Here is a 24,866-nt window from a genome sequence, read left to right as displayed (position 1 = left end):
CGACTGGTTCCTTAATCGCTACGCGACGTAGCTTATTTTTTATTACACTTTCCTATCGACTGGGAATGAAAGAAGAGATCGATGACAGGGGAGAAACGAAACGAAGAGAGCGAATGGAGAGGGGGTGGGAGGGGGAGAGTGGGCATTGGTGAAGGGGTTCCAGTGTAATTTAATTTGAAATGCAGACTGACACACGGTTTCGAGCTAACGGGATTAAACGCGGACGTGCGTCGCATGTTGAATCCTCTCTCTTCAAGGAAGAGAGCAAAGGGGGAGGGGGAGGGGAGGGAAGCTAATTGCAAATCCCTTAATTACTCAGAAAAAATGGCGCGCCGTGAGGTAGCGCGTGCTTACATTCAAACGCTTCATCCGAATGTAAAGTACAAGTGCATCCATGAGAGATCATGAACACGAACGGATTGCCATCTTATCTTTCATGTGAAAGATGAGAGAAAAAATATGCATTGCCCGAAATGTGTTATTGGAAAAAGTACACATTTTATCTAAATTTTTCGTGAAATGAATTACGTCGTTACTTCTCTGAATGTTGCGTAATTACGAAACCGAAAATTTTATCGGGAAAATTGTGCAATGTTGCGGATTTTAATACATGACTCCAGTTTATGAATTTAATTATGAATTGAAATTTGCGTTACGTATGCTTAATTAAATTCAGTGCTGTGTGCGCAGCAGTTACTAACACACAACCATGTTAATTTTATAATTACAGACAGGTAATCTATTTTCCGAGGGCACAATTCGTGAGTAGTCATTAACGAGTATTATATATCCTGCATTGTAGAGAATTACGTTTATACACAATTTTACACGAATAAACAAAATTGTGAGACAAATTTGTATAACAATGTGTCCTAATAATAATACCGTTTTACTTTTGTTAAAAATATAAGAAACATTACAAAGCAGGATAGACTTCCAAAATATACAAAAATATGATTTTCCTCGTAAAAATATAAAAATGCAAAAAAATATGTAATTAACTTGCGTTTAAATATGTAATTTATAATTTTTTTAAATGTAATTTATAATTTATGTATAATATATTTCTCTTTCTCTTTCAGCAGCTCACCTGTACATGATGTAGCTGCGTAAGTTGACGATGCTGTAGCGGATTCGGCGGCGGGGTGGTTGGCGAACTGACCACCTGAACAGTTCCGTGCTGCTGCAGATAAGGCTCCAGGAAGACATCGCTCCTGCACGACACAAGTAAAAGAGAAAAAAAGATTACTACTCGCTCATTTACATACTTGCGTTTCTTGCGTCAATTAGATCAGATTTACGTGCCGAACAGCCCCTGTTACGCAAAAGCCATAGCAGAACACTGGTTTTCCCACGCGAGCGCCTATCTATGGCTCGCTATCGACTGGTGCGTACGCTCAACCGGCGATTTGTGCAACTGCAATTGGATTGCACGCACAGCGCGAAATATTCTTTAGTTACGCTAATATGAAATCCAGTCATGAGGACATTTATTGAAAATTATGAATTTTTAGTCGAAAGGGTGGCTTTGCTGGGGAGCGGTCATCTTGAAAATTCTCAAAGGATTTGGCGGTGCTGGCCCAGGACACCCTGTATTTATACGCAACTAGGTAGAATATTTTATCGTTCCTGGACCAGTGAAGTGATGTTGGTCGTCTGTGAGGTCCAGACTGTGGGTGTTGCCATGACGATGAGAGGTTCTCAACATGTGGTACCCCAGCGAGCGCCGGCGACATTTTTACCTATTAACGAGCGGAGTGCATTCAGGTGCATAGGAAGGGTTTACACCCTTTAGCGAGAACAAGGGCAGGTCGCGTTAGAAGATCGTCAGTAAGACTTTTACACGCATCCTTTCATCTTTCTGCTTCTTCGGGGCGGAGGATGACGCAAATAGCGAATTAACCCAATGCTAATTGCTCGAGAATATTTAACACGGATCACTACTGCTAGATCCATTGTAATAAATTTTTATTCCATGATTAGTCAAATTGTTTTTTTTTTTGCCATTTTCTTTGCTATTGTAATCGAATCTGTATTAATATGAAGGGAAATTTTTCCGTAAATTTTCATGAAGAATTATATTGAAGAAATGCAATTAGCAAATGCAAGGCATTCTCATTTTTTCGCATGAAATTCGCGACATTTAGTAATTAAGCGCAACTGTAGCCACCGCGGTGATATGCGTTTAAGAGGGTGAAAATGAAAGATAAAGATAAAAAAATTGGGGGTGACGTAAGGTCACGTCTTCCCGTCTTTCTTTAGTCAGATGGTCAAAGAACAGTGAAAGACAGCAATAACTCTCAATGATGCCTTTGTATAAACAAAGATCTTTATATTCTATAAAATTGTATCGCTCTGAGCACGTTGCTTCAAAATAAAATATAATTATTAATATCATTTATTATATCATATATTATTCTATATAAGAAGGAGCTCAATTTAAATGATGAAGAAAAATTCACACAGAATTATATTTTAATAACTAAAGAAAATTTTTATCGAAAATAAATATAAACAAGAGTTAAATAAATTGGATAAACTACTGTAGCACATTTCAAGTGATCGCAAGACAAGCAAAACACGAGTGAACGGTAGTGCGGTTTATCTATTCAAATATAGGAATCACATAATTGTTCCTGATTTCGTATTCAGAGCACGGGTTTGCGCTCGAGAACGATTCCAGACGTTGAGTTGCCTCGTTACAATTGGAAAGTTGCCAATATTAGAGGAAAATTTATAGTGTCGCTGCTGAAACTAAAAATACAATTCTCATAATGCGTGATTCTCATTTCGGAGTAAGAACAAATCACACGCAGATTGCGAGAAACACTTGAAAGTTCTGTGAACTTACGCTTAGTAAGGATTCTAAAATGGTCTTAGTGTTAACCACATTTAGTAACAAAAGAGTAACAGATGCTACTCTAAATAATATTCTTTTGAATAAAGAAATAATAATTATAAAAGAACTGATTTTTAATATTAGAGAATTGATTTTGAGAATAAGTCTAGTTTTACGATAATTAAGAAAGATAAAGAATCGAGCTCGTAAAAGTTTAATGAAAAATAAATAATATTTATGCCGTGAATATCTTTACTATAATATTTATTATTAAAGTGACAGAAAAATACATAGATTCCCTTATCAATGTCTAATAAAAAGGTTTTTAAATATATTTCATATATATTATCTTTTTGTTATTAACATAGTTTTCATTGAAATTGACGAGAAGATCAATGTACCTTTCTGCACACCACTTTGCACAAGTAGTAAAAATATTTGTACATAATGTGCGATAAGATACTTGCAACTCGCGTCAGTGAGTTTCTCTCCGAAGTTTTACGACCTCGATTCTTCTTCTCTTCTTTAATTATCGTTGAAGTGTAATAACAGTGCCAATAATCTTTTTCACTTGACGATAGAAAAACTTCCCATTGAACGGCAGGAAGGAAGAGAGAAGTAAAGAATGCTTGAAGAAAACCGGACGAAACGGTGCTAGCGATAGGTCGTATTTTTCCGGTTGCTGATCATCATAATCGACAACTTTTCCGATCTTTCCCCCTTTCGCTCGCGAAGTCTCGTGACTGAAAACCGTTAAGAGAATATACCAGTAGCCTACTTTCCGACACTTTGCTGCCGCGATATTCGACGTTGTTGTAAAGGCTTCTGTTGTTGGCAATGTTCAATATAAAACACACACGATAGATTATGTTATACATTAATTAAGAATATAGTTTAACGTGAAATAATTTTTATATGGCAATAATGCAATAATGCAATATCACCTATTTTCTCTTTATTTATATTTATGTTAATAATTAAGTGGCATGGTAATGTCTTGTAATATTATTATTTAAAAAAATATATTATTACAAAAGTATATTTTTGTAACTGTATTTAATATATATATCTACAATACTCTTCATAAAACATATAAAAATAGAAAAAGAAATATCTAATGTGCAATCGCTAAGTTTCCTATTGCACTGTTGCAAGCAAACTTGATTATCTCATGGTTATTCAAATGTCACGAGCTACACAAGCACCTTGCAAACTCCGCAGAGTTAGTACTTCCGATAAGCGTGAACTTAATTAACTCGTCGAAGTGAGAGATGGCTTCCACCAATATCCGGTATTGTTCGACAAGAGAAGAAGGATGAGACGTTCCCGCGGGTCGGTTTAATCTTTCTCTCTTGATTAAACACACGATCTCACACATGGCAACGCCTATAACTCGGATGTGTTCAGCGACACATGCGAGTCTTTTCTTTTCCGGAAAATTACTTTCTCTACCATTTCTCGCTCCGACAGAACGTATGTGGAATTTTTAATAACTTCTGATGAGATTTGTTATATAACATTAGCTAATTTTTGCGCGGAATATCCCATAAATCTGATATGAAAAAGAATATTTAAGAGAACCAAGAATTACAAAAGTTCCTCTTGAATAAACGTGATAGAACAGAAATATGCAAAAAGTAGATATACAATAAGACCTAACGGCTAAAGTGTCGCATATTACAGCTCCAGTAATTCAAGCTCGCCGTACTCGACGGGCGAGTCTCCCAGGCTGAAACCTAAGCAGGCACTCTTCGGCTTCGGTTTCGCTAACTTTACCGAGAAACCGGATAGACCGATGTACGGAAGTCGCTCTGAAATGCTTTATTTTTTGCTCGCCGCCCTCGTTCAAATTTCTTCGTTTGTCTTTTTGTCTTTTCCTATTACTCTTTCCCTTTCTGCACGATATCTTCTACTAAAAATTTCCTTTCTCTTTCCACGTATTAAGTTTTTATTAAAAACTGCACAGAAATCGTAGATGTCAATATCGAAGATGAATAATGAATAAGATGGAAGATCGACGACTATGTGTTGCATCAAAATTGAATTTCGCCCGAGAAAATGGTTTTCACGTACGAGTCAAAAATAGGATTTGTCAGGTAAACATGGCTTATAGTCTGGAGCAGGAGACAGAGTACACTGATGTCATTATCCTTTCTCCTTGTCGACGAGACGGGAAGCGGAATTTAATGGCGTGCGGCGGAATAACTTGGCGCGTGATCGATCGACAATGAGCTCGCTCTATCGCACATCGTATTTGTCTCTCCCTCTTTCTCTCCCCTTCCTCCTTCCTCTCCTCTCTTTCTCTCTCTCGTTTTCTATTTATCAGCCATCTTTGCCATCTTTTAGGTCCTTCCTTTCGAATGGACCGAGAACAGTGGCGTCTATTTATTTTTAGAAACGTCACAATGTCAGTCATTTTTACAATCCGTTATTCATTCTATACAATAGTTTCTTTAACACGTTAAAGAGATCACCGGGGACCGGCACTCACTTTTCAATAACGTCTATATAATTATTGATTGTTATGCTACCTGTAACTGGCACTCGGAATTGTTTAAAACTGTTTCGATTTATTTTTCGACAAATAAACTCTATTTCTTATAAAACCGTAAATAACATAAGGATAATAAGGGTGATGCATGTAAATTAAGCAGTACATTCGTTACTGAACTGAAGAATCACGATTTGTATTTTTGATCATATATATTTTTTACATATTACGATGTATTTTATTTGATTCAAACATAAATTTTAATGTGATGTATAAAACTCGTTAAGCAGTCAACATGTTGATCATGTCTCTCTTTGAGATGATTGATATGAGAAAAAAGATGTTATTGAAGAATGCAAGCGTAACGTATGTACATACATACTCTCCTTTCTCTTCGCATATACTCACACATAGATTTTCTTTTTTTTCTATGGAAGGTATCCGCTTCGCTATTTCCTCTTCATTGTAATATATCATGAAGAAAGATTGCTTCAATCGTATATCTATGCAAATTATTTCTCATAATAGCTTTGGCAGGCTTTCAAAGAGTGTCGTTATATGAGTTCTCATTTTGTACGATATAATTTGAAAGTAATATCTATGTCTTTTCTTTTCAGTGACAAACGTTGCGTGCGTCTTTTGAACTTCTCAAACCTCGTACAGTGGCACGTGACTACTCGGCTTAAGGAAAACCGAAAAGATACGGGAGACATACATATCTTTGGATATGCGGATTGACGTATTTTCAAAGGGCACATCAAGTCGATACATTCGTAAGGAAACGAAACCGAGAGACTTCTCTTCCCAGAGGATTTCCAAGTCAAACTCGATTTCTACCGTGGAAATGGGTTTCCCTTCCGTCGCCCATCCGCGAGAGATTTTGCGGAGGAAGGACATCGTCAAAGCAAGAAACCTGCATTTGATATTATTATTATCTTTTGGTATATCCTCAGTGAATCTGAAAATATTTTCCGCCCTCTTTTCCCATGCAATTATGCAAGGCTAGAAAACTGTGAATCAGATCAAGTTTATCAGAAACTTAGCAACTAGTGATCTTGCAGTTCTAACAATTCCATATTTAATTATATTTACGTAAGTTTTTAAAATTATATTTACGTAAAATATTTATATATAAAATAATACGAATTATTAATTTTTGTATCATTTCGATCAATTCATTCCACTAATGAATTTTTCCATCGTCAAAGGCATCAAAAGAAAAGTCTCCTGGCTGCCATCGGACAACTTTAGCTTCATGAATACAGGGAATTGCCAGGAAATTGAGGAAACCGTGCGAAATGCAATGCCACTCTGGATCTAATGTTACGGGAGATCCACGGGGCGGTCCGGCCATCGTTTAATCTCGCGGTAGTGATGAAAAGCGAGCTTTCTTTGTCTTGTGTCACAGAAGAAGGTCGCTTCCGGCGTTCAGAAGGGTGTTCCTCGAGAGTATGGCTGCCCCTACGGGAATCTGCTTGATTAAGTAGCAGGTGTGATCGAAGAAAATCGGTGAATCACGGTTCCGGGCAATTTACGCGCGAAACTAATTTTCCATCAAGTCGGGAAATCGTTTCACTTTGACAATGCAGTGAGTCTTCTTCGCCGAATAATTGTGTATCTATCCTGACAAAGCAACAAAAAGGTACTAATGAGATCGACCGCGCAGCCTACTCGTGGAAACGTAAGCGGATTACGGCTAAGCGGCTTACACGCGAATCAACCGAAGAGTTTCCTTTCTCGCGTTCGGCCACTTTGCTATCATATTTCATATTAACCACTGATTAAAATCGATTTCCTTGCGCCGACCATGGAACAGCGGACTGTAATCTTTTCTATTTCTTCCTTCCGTGGATCTAGGATCGTGCAATAGATCTATTAAACTTGATTACGGTTCACCTTCAATATTAATGTTGGTATAATGCTTTTAGATTTTGGAATTTTGTATGAAAAAATTTTTACCTCTTAACGCCGATTTCTGCGTAACGGCCTCTGTTGACTGTTCGTGTCTCCACCACATTTCTATCGTTGCCATTGCTGGGATTCGTGTATAATGTCAATATGTCGTTGCTGTTGATGTTGCCAATGATCGGCGGTAGCATTATGGCATGAAGATCCGAATCTGGCCGGATTTCTTCGTGACTTTCTCAATGATCAAGTATTATTACGACAACGATCGGCAACGATCGGCATTATTGACGCAATCACGCGCGTCAATAATTAATGTTTCTCAGTATTTTGATAAGAAACCTGGATGAGTCAGTTGCACAATTTAGATAATAGAGAATGGAGTCAACTCCGCAAAAATAAATCTATGGAGATGCGAGCAATTGACGTAAATTGTATCGGATGCAAATTTAATTAATTACTTTTTAAACATTCAACGAGATAAATTGAGATAAATGTTAATAACAACGTCAGATAATGTGTAGCACTATTTAAACATTCAGCAATATCTTCGCAAAACGATAGTGGCTGTATAACGATGAGAAAAAAAATGTACAAAATTAAATGTCGAGAAAAGAGTTGAAAACGAGAGATATCGTGTTTGAGTTGCTCGGCCGGCGACTTCCGTCGTGTTCTCTTTCATTTCTCGGTCGGCCAATATCCTCGGACGTGCTCCTGAGACTTCTTTTTTTGCCCAACGATATCGGTAATAACACACGTTTCTCACTTCCCTTCGTAAGCCGTTTCCTCTTTTTATGCTAGGAGCAGCTTGGTAGAGCCAGTCCTATATTTTTGGCGTTGGCACAACCTCGTAACCGTTACTTTTCATTTCAGACATTGTTCTCGAAAAAGAACAACGAAAAATATCGTGTGAACGGAACAATCGTGTTGCAGTGCGGTTGAACTCAAGAAATATGTTTTTTGTATGTCTTGCAATGTCTATTTCTGTAGATATTTTTGAAGAAATTTCATATTTTGCAGAAATCTTTAAAGATTACTCGCAATCCTTTAAAAAAAGTTAAGCCAAAGTCTCACAAATTTGTTGAATAAAAGAGAAAGAGAGAAAGAGAGAGAGAAGAAAAAGCGAAAAATTTATAATTAAAAAAATATATACTATAAATTAATGGCAACTTAATAAATATCTAATTTTGTCAATATAATGATGCTAATTTTATACTATAACATCTGCCCGTGGTTTAATTCGCGTAAGTTTAATTCAATCTCGGTGGATTTTAAACGAAGTTGTTAATGGAAGTTGCGCTCAAATATTGTCGCAGATTCCGGAGAGATTTAATCCCACCCGCTTTGCGGGGCATTTTGTGCCTCTCTTCTCGATGTTTGGCTCCAGTGGATTTATAGCGACAACCCGACAACTTTCTGTTTGTGTTACGCGATAAGAATCCACAGTAGAGAGGTTCTTGATTTTCGTGTTTGCGTTTGCGATTCGAAAAACTGAATCGATCTTATCACCACATTGCATTTCGATGTTCCGTCATAAAGATGCAAATACAATTATATCAAACTGTAAAATCGCAATCCGCGGAGTTTCTCATGACATTTTCGAATCAAGTATGTGTGTGCAGCAATCTCTCCTATTTATTTAGTTTCGATTAAATCGCGAATTCGCGGAAATAAAACTCAATTAGATGAAGATTGTGCATCGTACGATAAATTCTTAAGTAGCAGTAGCGATATTTTGCAGCGTACTCTCGATGATGCACCGATTTCTCATTGTATCAGTTTGCTACATTCCGATGATTCAGCCAGCTGTCATTCATAGCGGACCCGGAGATAATAATGTTTTACTTTACGTGATAAGCGCGCATCTTCTTCCAGGAATCAGCATTAAGCACAATCGAGTAATAACTCGTTGATAAGTACGATTTCAAAATTCGCAGTTGCAGTTCGCGTATTGGCAATGTGCACAACATATTTTACACATAATGATGTGCGTGAATCAAATAACAAACTTACGATAAACGCAATCTTACTTTCGTGAAATAAACATGTGAAAGTAAAATCGTAACTTTTAATAAATTTCAAGATAAAACCTGGTTATTTTTTATGAAAAATATCGAAGTAAATAAGTTGATTAATATAATAAAAATAAGATTTCTATATAATTTCTTAACGAATAATAATAATAATAATAAACATTGAATTCCTCTACATTGAATTCTTTGCGTATCTCGAGGTAACTTTCTACGATAAAATTTTCTCAGTATACAGCTTCCTTTTCTCTCTCTTTTTCTCGCTCTTTCTCTTCGGATAAAACGTTCATACATTCACAATAAATGATCCAGCAACTTTCCATCTAATGCATATCGTCCATATATTCCACGAAATTATTTATGGAAATGATTATTCCGTGCAGATAAATAAGTAAATTCTATCCCGGTTGTTTTTAATAGACATGATTATTTAAAAAGATATTTTATATTTCGCATGACGCAAAAATGCGCGTTACAAACCTCACAAAACAGGAAATAAAAATTAGAAAAAATATTTCTTTCGTCGCAAATAATACTTGCATATCCTTATACGACATAAATATACAGAGTGAGGCACCTAAAACAGGCCACCTGAATATCTCGGCTGTTATTGGTGATAGAAAAAAATGTGTCAGACCAAACTTGCATGGTTTCGAGGGACACATAATTTGTTCTAAATAATTTTTTATTAGGTGGACGCGTAGAGGTCATATGAAGATCAACTTCGTTTTTTTAAATGGTATGATATGTTTTTTTACGTACCACCTAGTAGAGCGTTTGAAGATGCGCACATTGATCTACGGGTCAAAATCATTTAAGTTCACTGAAGGCTAAAATTTCTAAGTGCTAGAACTTTTTCATTTCTGAGTTTACGGTATTTTCAATAGCAGAGAACTCTAGGCAATATAAAAAATAATGATATCATCGACTCGGAACTCTTCTGAGAGGAAAACAATTTTGCACTCGAGAACTTTTTCATTTCTGAGTTTACGGTATTTTTAATAGCAGAGAACTCTAGGCAATATAAAGTAAATTATTTTCCCTTGCAGTTAGCCTTCAGTGACCTTGAATGATTTTGACCCGTAGATCAATGTGCGCATCTTCAAACGTTCTACTAGATGGTACGTAAAAAAACATATACCATTTAAAAAAACGAAGTTGACCTTCATATGACCTCTACGCGTCCACCTAATAAAAAACTATTTAGAACAAATTATGTGTCCCTCGAAACCATGCAAGTTTGGTCTGACACATTTTTTTCTATCACCAATAACAGCCGAGATATTCAGGTGGCCTGTTTTAGGTGCCTCACCCTGTATAATATAATAAAAGTGAATAATCCGAAAATAATAATTTAACAAGACATTAAATAATAAAATATAATAATGCATAAAACAACACATATATATAATGCAAACTCCTTCAAAACATTTTTACGTAAAGTGCATAAGCATATATATCAAGCTGTGCGCTTGATATATATCTTAACTTGTATGAGAAAAACGAGACTACTACAACTCGGCCTTTGTTACATAACGAAAGCAAAAACGAAAGGACCTTTTGGCCTAACCTTGAGCAATCTTTCTCAGACTATAACCAATAGTAGATCGCGTCTGATATAATTATCTTATTTATTCCATAGTATTCCATTTGTTTTTTTAAAGAAATGGAGCAATAAAATGAAGGACACCATCAGGGAGTTAACGTAACAAAAGTAAGACAAAGTCACGCTCTGCGCGACGGAGAATGATCTGTACGTAATGTTCGCGAAAACGACAGTAGCAATTTTCCCCCCCGTTGCGCTGCCAGGAAAATCGTCGCAATCAATAACGTCGCATTTTTCAAAGTAGCCGGAAGTACCATCTACCGTGATTACTTTTTGTGAATTTCTCTTCCTTTCTCGAGAAATACAGTAGTCACTGAAGTACATAAGAAACGTGCTAAGTGTATTCACAAATTCTGCTTGTGAATTTCTATTACATTTCTTTTCTGTATCTCTTCCTTTCTTTTTCCGTTATAATGTAATAAAAGTCGTAAATGTATGTTTATTCCAGTTTAAATGTAAAACATAAATCAATGCAAGCTGAAACAAGAACACGCCTATCCAACTCGAAATTAAACAATATCTATTATATTTTACGCTGAGTCTCTCTTTCTCTCTCTTTCTGATTTTGCTTTCAGATTATCAGATTAAAAATAAAAGTTTTTAATGAATCTTCCTCCCCTGCCATGTGATTGTTTTTGTATTATATGCATAAATTGCTCTAAATTAATTTCTTCTTTTCGCTTCTTATTTTATAAATAAACATCAACTTCTTTTTGGAGCACAACGATCTTTTTTCCATTACGTGACACACTATGTGTCCATTTCCTACAAAACAAAACCTTTCGAAAATTTTCGCAATTCCGCAACTGCTTATTTTGTGTCATTATGTCTAAACTTTCTCTAAATAACAGATCTATCATCAAACTTGAAGAGTTGAATAATATCCGTTTGAGCTGACCTTTACATCTTTCCGAATCATTTTATTTCATAAAACACATATTTCTCTAATCACATATTCATTTCCAAGCGTGGCCTATTATAATATAATAATTTTTATTCTTTTTTGATTAAATAAAAAATTTCTCTCTTTTACATTCGTTTGCTCCAGTCCTAAACGCTTCTCTAATAATTGACAATTCGCTGTACGTCACGAATTAATACCATCATCAAGATCAATAATTAGGATTGACGTCGCGTGCTTCACATCTCCAAAGACTGTCGGGGACTCAACATTTTTCTCAGGATCTCACGTTAATCATGCTATCACGATGCCACTAACCCGGACGAACGCATCGACGTCACAATGTAACGAACCGGCCGAGCGCAACGCACACCGCGTTCTCCCGATTTTGCTCTTTCACGCACCTCGCGACGCACTGTCGAACACGATGCACACGGAGGATGGATGCTGATCGGACCAACGACAGAACACGCCGCGACGCCCGTCCGCGACGCACTGCCAGTGGCGTCGCGACGGCACGTAGACGCGTACAGGGACGCCAGCGACTGCCGACGACAAGAGCCGAGGGGTCTCCTCGTACGGTTAAAGGGAAGAGGAAGAGACCGAATGAACCGGGGGCACGCAAGCGCACGGGGACGCCGGCGTTTCATTCTAGGGAGATGCTCGATCCGCTCTGGTCGTCGTCACCATAGGGACCATAGCGGATTGTCCAACCGGTCCACTGGAGATGGACCGACGCCGTCGTGGACATCTGTTACGTCTGGACGATGCTGTCATCCCCTTTCTCTCTTTCACCCTTCCTTATCATAGCTCTGTAGGGGTGAGAATATTAATGAATGCAATGACAAGTGAAGTGACAAGGACGCGCTTGTGATAAAGTAGTATTAATGATAATCATTTTTTATGTATATAATTGCATGATATATATATATATATATATAATTAATTATAATTATATGTAATATATATAATTATATACATTATATATTAGTGATTAGTGCTATTTTATCAGGTGCATCCTTGCCACTTGCCATTACATTTGTTAATATTCATTAATACCTTAATATATAGCTGTAATAGTGAAATAGATAAAAAATAAGGATTGCTTGATATACCTATGTGAAAGCTACTTTTGCAGTGACATTTTGCATCGAAAGCGCTGGAAAATGCGCTGACTCTTGAATGACCTGAAAATTACTTCGCGAACCACTGTTTATCCGGTGGCAATGTCGACACGCACTGATTATCGCGCAATGCCAATAAATTTTCTCTGTAACGGCGGTTTTTAAGGTCGCATCCTCTACAGAATGCTCCAAAATTACCGGATGAATAATCAATAAAGGCTAATGTGCGAAGTAATAATCATTATTAAAACTTGAACAGTTATAATAAACAACATACATATAATCTTAGAAGCAAAAGAAAAATATACCACTTTGTAAAGAAACCTGCACGAAGATAAGATCATTTAGAAAATACTCCATATGCGAGATAAACTATAAACGATAAACTAAATCACTTGACTTGGTGTCTGACTTTTGTAAAAAGTTAAAGACAAATTTTTCACAGAGACAATATCACAATAAAAAAGATGATCATATTGTTATGCTTCATTAAATAAAAAAAAAAAGGACCAGATTATTCCGCTAACTAATCAGATCGATTTACAATTAATCGAATTACATGATTCATCCCGTATATGTCGCTGCGCTCACGAATGGGATGACAATAAAAGCTTTTTCCTTCGGCGGCTGGGAAAATTTCTTTCATGCTCTGACGATGGATATCGTAAATGCCTTTCGTGCTCAATCGATCTGTTCAACCTCCTGGAAACCTGATTCAACGTATTTTCGACAGCGTCCGCTTCCTGTACAGCTACTATCGAGGCCTTCGAGCTAACCATAACGATACTCTCGATTTTATGATATCATACGGTACGAATTGATTGATCGTAAACTTCCCGCGAAGGATCGCAGCATTCAATCAGAAATAAATAATTCCCGCGAACTTTGATTTGCAAAGCTCGCGGGCTTTTTGTAATTTGGTGCGAGGCTCTTTGCGAAATGATCGTTTGTCTTTTCGACCCCCACGTGATAACTTTTTCTCGCAGCGAGAAGGGACCGGGGGCTTCGAAAGGAAGTGCGAGTTCGATGCTTGCTCGTGGCAGTAAAATCCATGCCCTCGCCACAAATCTCTTCCGCCCCGGCGTGCTTCTTGCTCGCCCGCGAGAGACGCGATCCCCTTTACAGCCTCCCTCCTAATCCAGCGCACTCTCTTCGCGACTTAAGAATATCTATGTACTCTCTAGATCGAAGAAGTGCCGTCGGCGGGATGGATCAATGCCGAGATGAATGAAGGCCGAACATACACAAGAGATTTTTATGAGGAACTCTACTTAACAAGAAAAGATTTTAAAAACCGAGGGATCAGTCTTAAGCATTTGACTAAATTAGTACTTTTATACTTTTATTATAATATTTGACATCATCCATCGTTTTCCTTGGATATCATGCATCTTGCGATTGTATAATATTTAGATTGAAAATAAATCTTTGTACTCCCACAGAGCATTTTCTCGGCTACGATGTGAATGTCCTTAAAAAGTACAAGATCGAGGACTCAGATGCGTCGGCGGAAAAACTTCACGCAAACTTTGCTTGCCGTCAAACTTTTCCAGAAATTTCCACTGACTGGACGTAAAAATATACCATTCCCGAGAGCAAAGGGAAGGTAGAGGTTGCAGACTTCATAAGAGTATAAATTCAGAGGATTACGTGCTTGCCGTCAAAGTCCAGCCGGATTATAGGAAGGGGTGTAGAGCTCTTATCATGAATTGTCGAAATTTTATCTACGTTTTCTCAAAATTCAAAAATATATGAAAATCGAAAAATGTGAAAACTTTACTTTTTAATTGTAGAATTTGATATTTTCTCTATATATAATTTTCTGTATATATAATATAAAAATACAAGACAATAAATGAGAAGAAAAAAAAAAGAAGCAGTAAATATCGAATTATCCCGAACGAAGGCTCGGTCAGCCCAAAGGATCGTAAAGGGATCACGAAAAACCTGTTCGTTAGATCGTTTTCGAGCAAGAAATTTTCTCTGCACCGCGAACTTTCCATCAAAGCGTCTCTTTCTCCCTACACTTTTGCTCAGTAACGCGTGATGCTGCCACAGGGATGAGATAAAAAATTGCAGAGCAGGAATTATGGGGGGACGAGTACACATACCAGTAATCCTCCGTATGTACACCGAGTAAATACGAAAAAAGATGATTTCCTAAATTATAATATAAGGTTTTTAAATTATGATATACATAAATAACATAAAATAAATAATATTTCGCAAACTTTCTATTAATTGTCGCAAAAAACTTTTTCTTTTATTTTAACCGACACTGAGACGATCAATAATCCAACTGCGACATGTGATTGTAAAATACGGCAAACTGTGAATAATAATAGGCACTCCACAAACATTTCAACGTTGTAATTCCGCGTAATCAAGAGAACTTCTAATTTTCAGCGAAAAAATAGTGCGCTATTACAGTAGCGAATTGCGTGCGTGCATAACAATTAACTGTTTTCTCCACGTTGTTAATGTTTTAGCCATATGCTTTAATAGACTTTCGCTCACAAAAACGTTGACGTTCGTCGACATGCATAAACTTGCACGACAAACGTGAGATTCGCATGCATGCACAAGTATGCAATTTGCACGGTGCACCAATTTTTCTCTGTGCTACATCGGTAATTAGAAAGTAATACGAATAAACTTTTCCCCACTTTACAACTTAATTGTAAATTTGCTTCTTGTTTATAAATCAAACTGTAATTCAATGTATCTAATTAGAATGTAATTATTGTTTACTGTAAATCATTCATACAATTCATTGCATGTTGATATCGACCTATCTAAATCCACTTATAAAATTGTGAATAAAATACTGACACAAATCTTTGCACAAAAACATTTCAAAAAGTCACTTCTTATTTAATAATTTAAGAGAGCCGGATTTCTTCTTTTTTTTATGCAGTTCCGTTATCGAAAATAAAATCCGAGGAAATCCGCGTATTTCCTCGGTTTCCTGGTGGATGTTCACCGAGTCAGAGCGAAGGAAGCGTCATTTGACGTTTTCAATGCAACGCGAGATTTTCTGATTCAAAAAGCAATCAGCCAAGACCAAAGAGGGGAGGAGAAGAAGGAGGTTGGACGGGCGTCACCGTGTACGTGACGCGATTTCCCTTTGCGTGAGCTTGGATGACTTTTCCTCCAGTCTTTCCCTTCAGGGGCGGTCGTCGCTCTTTGACAGAGCCTCAGATATGACGGATCGCTCCGACAGAGAAAAAAACGGAGGAAAATGTTAAGGCGCATGGCAGACGACAAATCGTCGCGCAGATACGGGGCGGTATACGGTGGGGCACGAAGTCTCCCTTTTCCCATCTTTTCTCTCCTTTTCCCGGGCCGGTCAATCGCCAATATATAGGTACATACTTCGCCACGACAAATAAGACGGAGGAACGAGCAGATATTTATCACGAGGTGCCCATTACCATCACGGTGCGCGAGAACAGGGGGTGAGTTCGCATCGATTCGTTTCGCTCTGCAACGAGATGCGAGCGATAGAGACGCGATAAATCAGCACCTATCTTAATCCATATTCGCAGGTAAGTATGACGTCTCTATTTCCGCGAAAGGGTGTTCTGAGTCACCCACGAGATACCTCAGAAGGAAGAAATAATCGATAAGAAATTAGGACAGACTGATGGAAGAGTTTAATGTATTAGGTCATTAACTAATCTGGACCACGTCTCGATGACGATGAATCGAACTAAACAGACTTATGACAGCATAACATAGCTTGTTGTATATTAATTTTATAGCAGGATAGACCGCTTTAAAAATCAAAAATCAAAATTCTTCAAAACATGGTGACATTGAACTATCGCCATCAAGACGCGACTCTGATTACTCAATTAATGATCTAATATTAAAATCTATACTCGGATCTCTCCTTCCTTTCCCCCCTCTCTCTTTCTTTTTCTCAAGAAAAGTTTCTGTTGTTTTTTATTTCTTCTTTTAGTTTTCATTAGTTCTTTCTTCTTTTTTATAACTGTGAGTCCTGAACGTTGTACTGCGCGACAGACACATGTGCATCTGTGTGCGCGCGCGTGTGTGGAACCTTATAAGCGCGTTTACGGGGTCGCAGCGGGTTCCGCGTTTCGGAATAATTTAATTAGAGCGAGTGTACGAAGTGAAGTGCCAGTCTTATCCCACGGGCTTAATAGCGAACTCTCGCGGTGCCTTCAACTCACTGGGTACCCTAGGGACGTATCTCTCCTGGAGAAAAGCCGCCTGTGAGGAGCGACGCATGCTGGAAAATGCGGATTTCCGCGGAGAGTACGCGCGGCAAACGTCTCTAATGAATTAATTCGCCGTTATTATGCACGCTTTGTCGCGACGGCTCTTTTATCTCGTCTATTATCACGCTTGTCCCTTAGCTTTGTTTCGCCATTTCGGAGCCGTACACGAAATACGCTTTGATTCGGGCATGTTCTTGCATGGACACGATTTTGCATATAGAGTACCTTTGATTACATGCACATACTTATACAGAATTGCGCTTAAACAAGGTAACTAATTGTTGACATCTGCATTTTACAATATTTCAAGCACTGAAGCGTATTTGTGAGCTCGCAGTACCATGTCACAAATGAGGGTGCTCTAAAAATGAAACTTTTAATTAAAAAGTGGCTCCCACGTGCCAAGGGTGCTTTTGAGCAATTTGTACTGTAACATAAAAGTTCTCCTGAATCGGTAGGAAATTCTGGAAGCCCCATAGAAATCCCGGCAACATTAAAGACTAATTTGTACGGAAACTGTCAGCTTTAAATTGGTGAAATTCAAAGCATCTCTTCTTCGGAATTTTTCGCTTACATCTTGAGGCTGATTTCAATCTCAATGGGATATTAATAATAATAACAATAACGTAATAATACATATACATATACAGTATGAAGATATAATAATAATGGAATACAATCGAATGCAAAATAATAACGACACATGCAATTCGATAATATTAACGTATTAAGTTTTATTAAATGTTATTAAATATCATAACGAAAAACAGAGCAACATTGATAGTTTTCAAGAAAATTCTCAAGAAGAAGTCTGTGTATTAATATATAAGAGCGGTATAATTGAAATATTATAAATTTCTGCTAACTCGATCGTGATATTTCTCACGACTGATCACTTTTCGCTGAGATATTTTAATATCTTCACTGTCGAGAAGACAATGACCTGCACGCTCGATCGTTTATCGGCTATAATAAAATATGATATTCTCTTGAAAGACCAGAGCCTTTATGCACTGCACAATTTAATCAGTAGAAGAGATCGTCAAAGGGTCAAAGAGATTTTCTCGCGCGATTCACGTATATACAGATGCATATAGATACCTACAGAATATTAAATTTCATTATAAATTTCATGATTCAATAAATTTTACTTCTTTCTTTCCCCTTTTTCTAGATAATGTCAGATATCATTATCTTTTTCATGAGTAGAATGTTACTTCTTTATAAATGTCAAGATACTTGTGATATTTAATGTACGCCATCACGTCCAAAAAAGCTGATTTCGGATGGTTGATGACGTCCAATTAAAGCAAAGTATCGACGTATTCCCTTTCGAAAAGCTGCGTTTCAGGTTCGAAAAAGGGAAAAAAGCAATAAAGAGTGCAATACATTTTTTTCCTTCCTTTTCCCATCGGGAATAACGGACGACGACGATGAGATATCGAACCTCAGAAGTCTTCCTGATCGATCCCGTAGACCGGAGGGGACAATTTATATCCTCGATAAATTCTTTTTCGCTTTCATTAGTGACCTTGTCCAGCCTACCACCTTCGCGAGGAGGTGGTGGCACGTACACGACTGGAGACAAGATTTACAGTGCCTTTCTTTCCCCTTTTCCCTCCTTTTAAAAATCATTCGACTGTATTTGACAATGATGAACTTGAATGACGATGTCAAGAATAAAGAGATAACATTTTCAGCATGAAATTATATTCAACGTCGAGATGAAGAAACATTCTTGCTCCAATTAAATAAATAAATAAATAAATATCGAAATATTTATTGTACAGCAGAATATATCGGAGTAACGCGAATTTATTTATAAACGCATACTTCTCGCAGTTTCCGAAACAACAACGAACGACGATGTCTTCCTATCTTGAGAATCGCGATTTTCCCTGACTGAATTCAATAATCTCCCAAAATGGGTGTGGCGAGTTCCATCCGGTTCTTGCTTAAATATGCACAGAGCGATTCGCGAATACCAAGTGTTCCCGCCCCAAAGACGAAGAAAATCGTTTCTGGAAATTCAATTATTACGGAATTAATAGTCAACATAAAACCCACTTTCTAATTAAAAGCTCATTAAGAAATCTATCCTAAATCTTTATAATTCTTAATAATCTTAATAATCGGCCAAATTTTCATAAAAGGGCAAATTTATAAAAACCTGGGAAGGAACTGAGAAGCAAATTAATGAATAAATATGCATCTTCAAGAAAGAATGAGCTGTTTTTAATCAAATAACTGTACACATCGTTGACAATTATAATAAATAATAAAAGCTTAAGTAAACCATATAAACAAATAATTAAATTTAATTAAGAAACAGCAATTTACTGTAAAACACACTTATATCCCACATATATAATATTCATTAATTTATACATACATATAATAAATATCTGAAAAATAAGATCGAAGCAGCGGCTCACCTGATAAAGTGCTGATTAGTCGATCGCAGTAAAATCGTGGTATACTTGGTGATGAGCATCCTTTCTATGTTGGTTCACCCCATAACAGACACACGTATATATCCTGGCGCGCGTAACTCGGGGATTTGTGAATCTGTAGCATGAAAGTCTCCAGGTTCCAGAGAAACAGACGGGAGACGTTGACTTAGGCTTATTTCGCAAAAATCGAGCAAAACCGAAGGAGCAAACGGCCGCGCGGAAATTCTTTTGTCTAAATTTAGCGCTGGTATACAGGGTGTTTCCACAACACGATCGAACATCAAGACTCATTAACAGGTTTTGCCTTATGTTGGAGACACCCTCTATGTGTGTCCGCACGTGTATGTATTAGCCAATATCCTGTATCGAGTTTTCCAGAATCGTCGAGAAGTAGCTTATCGATTAGCAGTATATCGCGAAATAAATACTAAAAGGTTCGATAAGCGAGATTTTCTTCTCTTTATTTAGTTAATTTACTTTTCTTCCGGCGTATACTTTGAAAAAAGATGAGACAAATTTACGCTTCCTTTTCACGTTAAAAGATTTTAAGCTGAAGAGCGTCTGTCGCCTATTTATTCTTTCCGGTTTGCGTCATGCGTCTTATTATGCTTAATCGAGCCAAGTCTATCTTCATCAAGACAAGCCCATTCCGACACTTCGTATAAAAGAGCGCGATTTCCTTTTGTGTTGCTTCAAAAAATTCCAAGTCGACATGTAAAGTCTTAATTTCGAAATACGTTTCTCGGCTTACTTCTCTTGTATTTTCATCGATTTCATCAATTTAATTACAATGTTTGTTTACAGTTCATCTTTCTCTGCAGAAATAAAATAATATAGATTGGCTCATTTAAATACGAATGAATAATTATTAAATTGAGAATACAAGACTTGTGTATATCAATACACAATATCCAAAACAATATCCAAACGAACTCGCGAGATCGATCAAAGATATTTTTATCTGATTTATCTAAATAGAACTGTCTCTAAATAGAAACGTCACTAAGCACTCGTTCAGTGTCAATGAAAATTCTCCTTATCTTCTTATCGAACACTTTACGATGTATCGCTCGATTAATCCGTATATTCCCCCAGAAACTCTCAAATGCCGCGATTCCTCCCGAGAACAAGACTCAAGGTTTCTTCATATTGCATGAACTTTTGCACTACACTTGTGGCATAAAAACAAAAAGAGGAAGAACAAAAATTGGCAGAGGATAAGAACGAACCAATATGAAAGGTTCATGCAACACGAAGAAACCTTCAGCTGTCCAAGAACACCACTATATTATTACCACTACGCGAAAAATGATCCTCACGCGAACTCCGTGTCGATATTAATCAGCCACGTCTAACACAAGATCACAAGATCGTAGATTCTTTCGCAGGGCGGCCTCGAAGATCGATTCAGATTGAAGGAAGAATTCATCTCGCGACGAACAAAGCGTCGATTCGGCGGACGCGGCGCGTCCTTTCCGCGCGGCGGAATCGCAGCGCGAGTCGACAACGACGACGGAGCGATACGCGGTGTCTCCGCTCGCTCCGCTTCGGCGATTGGCGGAATTATTTATAGAAATGTGCGAACGCGCGGAAGACAAAGGCGGCACGCATATCGCTGTGCATTTAAAACGCTAAACGCTCACCCTGCCTCCCTCCTCCTCCTCGGAGAATATTTATCGACGCACTTTGACACGCATAAATCCACGTTGTATTGCGTACGCGGGGTGGAAATTATATTTGTACTCGGCAGGGGGTGAAACGCGAAACAAAGAGGATGCGAATCGGGTCTCGCCTGAGTGACGGTCGCGAGTCAACTAACTTCGCAAACCGGCCGGTTGTTAAAACACTACAGTTGCGTCTCGGTCTGCACTTTGGCGGTGCACCGCCACCTTATGCGCCGCTGCCTATAGTTCATGCGAGTGCGGAGAGTGCAGAGAACGAGTTGAACTACGACGGGACCAAGGTCCCCCGCCTCGTGTACGTGAACAAGTGTGCGATTGCACTTTGGAGTAGGCTCTAGGCACGTAGGCATCAAATGTGGCACGCCTGTCTCCTTAAATTTGCACCCAAATGATGTCTATTGAATAAATAGACAAAAACGGGCGTTTGTTTAAGATTATGATTTTTAGAGATAAAATGATAAAATTTCTGAAATGCATTCTGAAGAATGAGAACGGTGACGTAGAAATGTCAGGAATTTATTAGATATGTGCAAAAGGTTTAGTCACTTTCTGCACATTTTCGCTTTTTAGATGCGTAAGTTTGTACGTTACACGATTCAAAATATTTGCCCTTGTTTTCTACGATTTTCTGCTTTGTCTTTCGAATTCCTTTGCGAAGAAAGCTTTTTGATATCTCGACCACTTCTCGAAAGTATTATTCACTTAAAAAGTGCTGCATCGACTGGAACAAGTGGTAATCTGGCGCCAAGTTCAGTGAATACATCACGCGCAGTAAAACTTTCTAGCCCAAGTTCAAAGTGGTTCGCTGAATACGAAAAGCATGCAAGCTTTCCATTGAGTTCACTATTGTTTGTCGAAGCTATATTTATCATATTAAATCATACATATGACGTTTACAAATCTCGGTGAAAAAGCTCTGGGAAAATGTAAGCAAGCGAGAATTTATAAGTTTAAATAATTAAAAAATATTAATATAAAAAAATTAAATTAAAACTTTTGCATACATCTAATAAATTCCAATTTAATGTTTATCCCGATTCTGCTTTTATTTGATTTATTTAAGCACTTTTAACGCCTAATATGCTGCACCTTGTGTTATGCACTGGCTGAAATGAGTGTAGGAGACCGCTGCCGTTAATCCCCGCCGGCAGAATGCACTTCGCGGTGTTATTGTATCCGCGAATTTCCGACCGAATGAGTTGCACCTTGCTGCACTTTCAGTGCACGCGCCGTTGCAGTAAATCCGGGCTTTGCGTAATGACGCGGTTTGGCACCATGTGTAATCGTTAACGGCTGATAACGGCATGCTGTGTAATTCGTGCGGATTCACTACGGCGTGACCGAGCATTCGCAGTAATCGCAGCTATTCGTGGCACAAATAAGTGTAAGTGTAAAAGATAACATTTTTTAAATTTAAAAAAAATGAAAATTCCTGAGAAACGTTGCGCACTGATGGATAGAGAATTTAATTATTAAATTATTTAAATAAAATTAAATACAATTTAAATTATTTAAGAATTCATATTTTTCGCTTGCAAATAATTTGAGTGGTCGCGGGTGAAATTCGGCGGAAGTTCGAATCGATACTTCGTCGAATTAACCGCACCATAAAGTACGCCCGTGCGTTGCACATGATTATAGGAATGACTCAGAAGTGTGGAGGCAGGTTACACTCGAGCGTCGAAGGTATTTTCGGAGATAATCTCTCGCGCGCTTGGCACGTTAAGATATCGTTCATTCCTTTTGGAGACGGATTATTATTATCGTACCTTGAATTTGTCCTTCGTGATCACGTATGTTGAAGCACATGTTGTGTCTTCGACCACTTCGGACATCGAGCCGATTTAAAGAAACTCTCTGATTTTATTTACAACTTGACTAAATCTGATCGTAAATTTAAAAAGTCGTGTAAACTATTATGATAAATATGATAAAAATTTCATAAATAAATGAAGATATTAAAACATATTAAAATTATTTAAATTATAGAAAAACTAAATATATAGTAAATGTATAAATATATATAAATAATATTATTTCCGTTAATATGTAATTTCTTTAAATACTAACTCCATGTCCAGAAGTTTGCAAAAATTTATATACCATCTCATATACCAGAGAAATATATAAATGAATAATTTTCATGTTAAAAAGCTTTCGAGTAGTCATTGAACATTTCTAAAGAAAAAGACCTCTGATTGTGAGGATGTTGATAAGATAGATGGAATTAAAACTCCAATTTTCTGCTTTTAAATCGGCTGAGTGCCTTCTCTTCGAATATGGTAAAAGCAATCTTCCTTTCCCGAAGAAAAAATCCAATTAGGAGAAAAATCCCTGATTCCATTAAATAAGCATCGCACTTTCTTGACAATATGAATGCCTATTATTGACAGTCCTCACAATATTTCGTGAAAAAAATTGTGTACATTTGTTATTTTTAATCCCATTAAAAACGCAAATGCATCAGAGAAATCGAATATTGCGCGGCACAATCTTTTAACAAAATATATGTATTATTAAAATTATATTGAACAATATACATTATTATTAAAATTATCTTAATATTACAATAAAATAATTTCTTGCCTGAAAGATGGCATAAATATTGGTCATTACAGAGTTAAAATACTACGTAACAAACACAAAGAAATATTCTTTCCTCTTCGACTAACAGTAAGACGCTTGACATATCTGTTCTTATTCGATAGACAGCTACTCTGTAGGTGTACCAACCGTTCAAGAACGATCCTGCTCTCCGTGAATGGCGATGACGCGAGAAACAGGATCGGATGAGAAAAATCTGGCGGAAGAAGAATACGGTCTCAGGTCTGCAACGAAGACGATAACGAGGGAGGAGGGTGCAATCTTCGCGAGTAACCGGGGGAGCCCAGCATCCCGGCTTCTGCCGCTAGCCGACAGAAGAGTGAAGGTCGCCCTCAACCAGTTGGTCAGTCGACTTCCACAAATAGCCATCGGTACCTCCCCATGCCCCCTTCTTTGTTCGCTAATCGTCTGAAGAGAGCAATTAGACGTAGGAATTACATTGCAAGGCTACCATTTCTTCTTCACACTGTTTTACCTTTCTTTTGTGTATGTTATGTATCTTCTAATCTAGTTCCTCTCGATCAACTCGTTCCATTGCGAGAACATGCACGCTTATTATGCGTTCTGTGATGAACTCTCGTGGCGATTTTATGAGGCCTTGCCTTGTTCCATTCTATGTCGGTAGGAGTTAATAGAAACGAGTAGCGAGAGATTTGCACTGCGAATCGCTTCACGGGTTCGTTAGTTCCATGAGTGGTTTCTTTGAGCTAGGAGATGCGAATCGTTGCGGAACCGTTCCGCAAAGAGGATGACTAAATTGTTGGATAGGGGGAACTTAAGTTGTCGATTCGTCATGCGGAAGAATGCAAATCGCTTCCTTGCCGCAAAAATTGTCTCACCGCAAAATTCTGTGTGTACCTCTGGCATGAAAATTGCGGAACTGATTTTGTATCTTTTAGTACATTTCGGAAAAATCGATTTGAGTAAGAATCTTAGCCTTCGCTTTCAAGAATATCTGACAAGATAAATATGTAACACTAAATAAAA

At 37.6% G+C, this 24,866-nt stretch overlaps 1 protein-coding gene and 1 long non-coding RNA gene across 13 annotated transcripts in view; both read right to left on the bottom strand.

Moving 5' to 3' along the window:
* LOC105287748 (protein sprint) overlaps window positions 1-24,866 on the bottom strand; it is a 97,771-nt gene that overhangs the window by 15,553 nt on the left and 57,352 nt on the right. For 7 of the 12 annotated variants that reach the window (XM_011353492.3, XM_011353494.3, XM_026969444.1 and 4 more), the window contains one exon: window positions 1,091-1,214. In XM_011353492.3, the coding sequence (XP_011351794.1) occupies window positions 1,091-1,214 (124 nt within the window). Of the gene's footprint in view, window positions 1-1,090; window positions 1,215-7,289; window positions 7,640-12,061; window positions 12,656-19,575; window positions 23,175-24,866 lie in introns of those variants that run through there. The other 5 variants (XM_011353500.3, XM_011353495.3, XM_011353497.3 and 2 more) reach the window with 5 other exon arrangements.
* On the bottom strand, window positions 4,736-7,283 carry LOC105287747. Its single transcript, XR_895501.3, has 2 exons — window positions 7,040-7,283; window positions 4,736-6,953 (listed from the first exon to the last, which is right to left on the bottom strand). It is a non-coding gene; the product is annotated as an uncharacterized LOC105287747 (long non-coding RNA).

The sequence above is a fragment of the Ooceraea biroi genome, chromosome 5, assembly GCF_003672135.1.
Source record: "Ooceraea biroi isolate clonal line C1 chromosome 5, Obir_v5.4, whole genome shotgun sequence".
Taxonomy (NCBI): domain Eukaryota; kingdom Metazoa; phylum Arthropoda; class Insecta; order Hymenoptera; family Formicidae; genus Ooceraea; species Ooceraea biroi.
The sequence above is the reverse complement of the archived record's forward strand: the minus strand, read 5'-3'. Positions and strand labels throughout refer to the sequence as shown.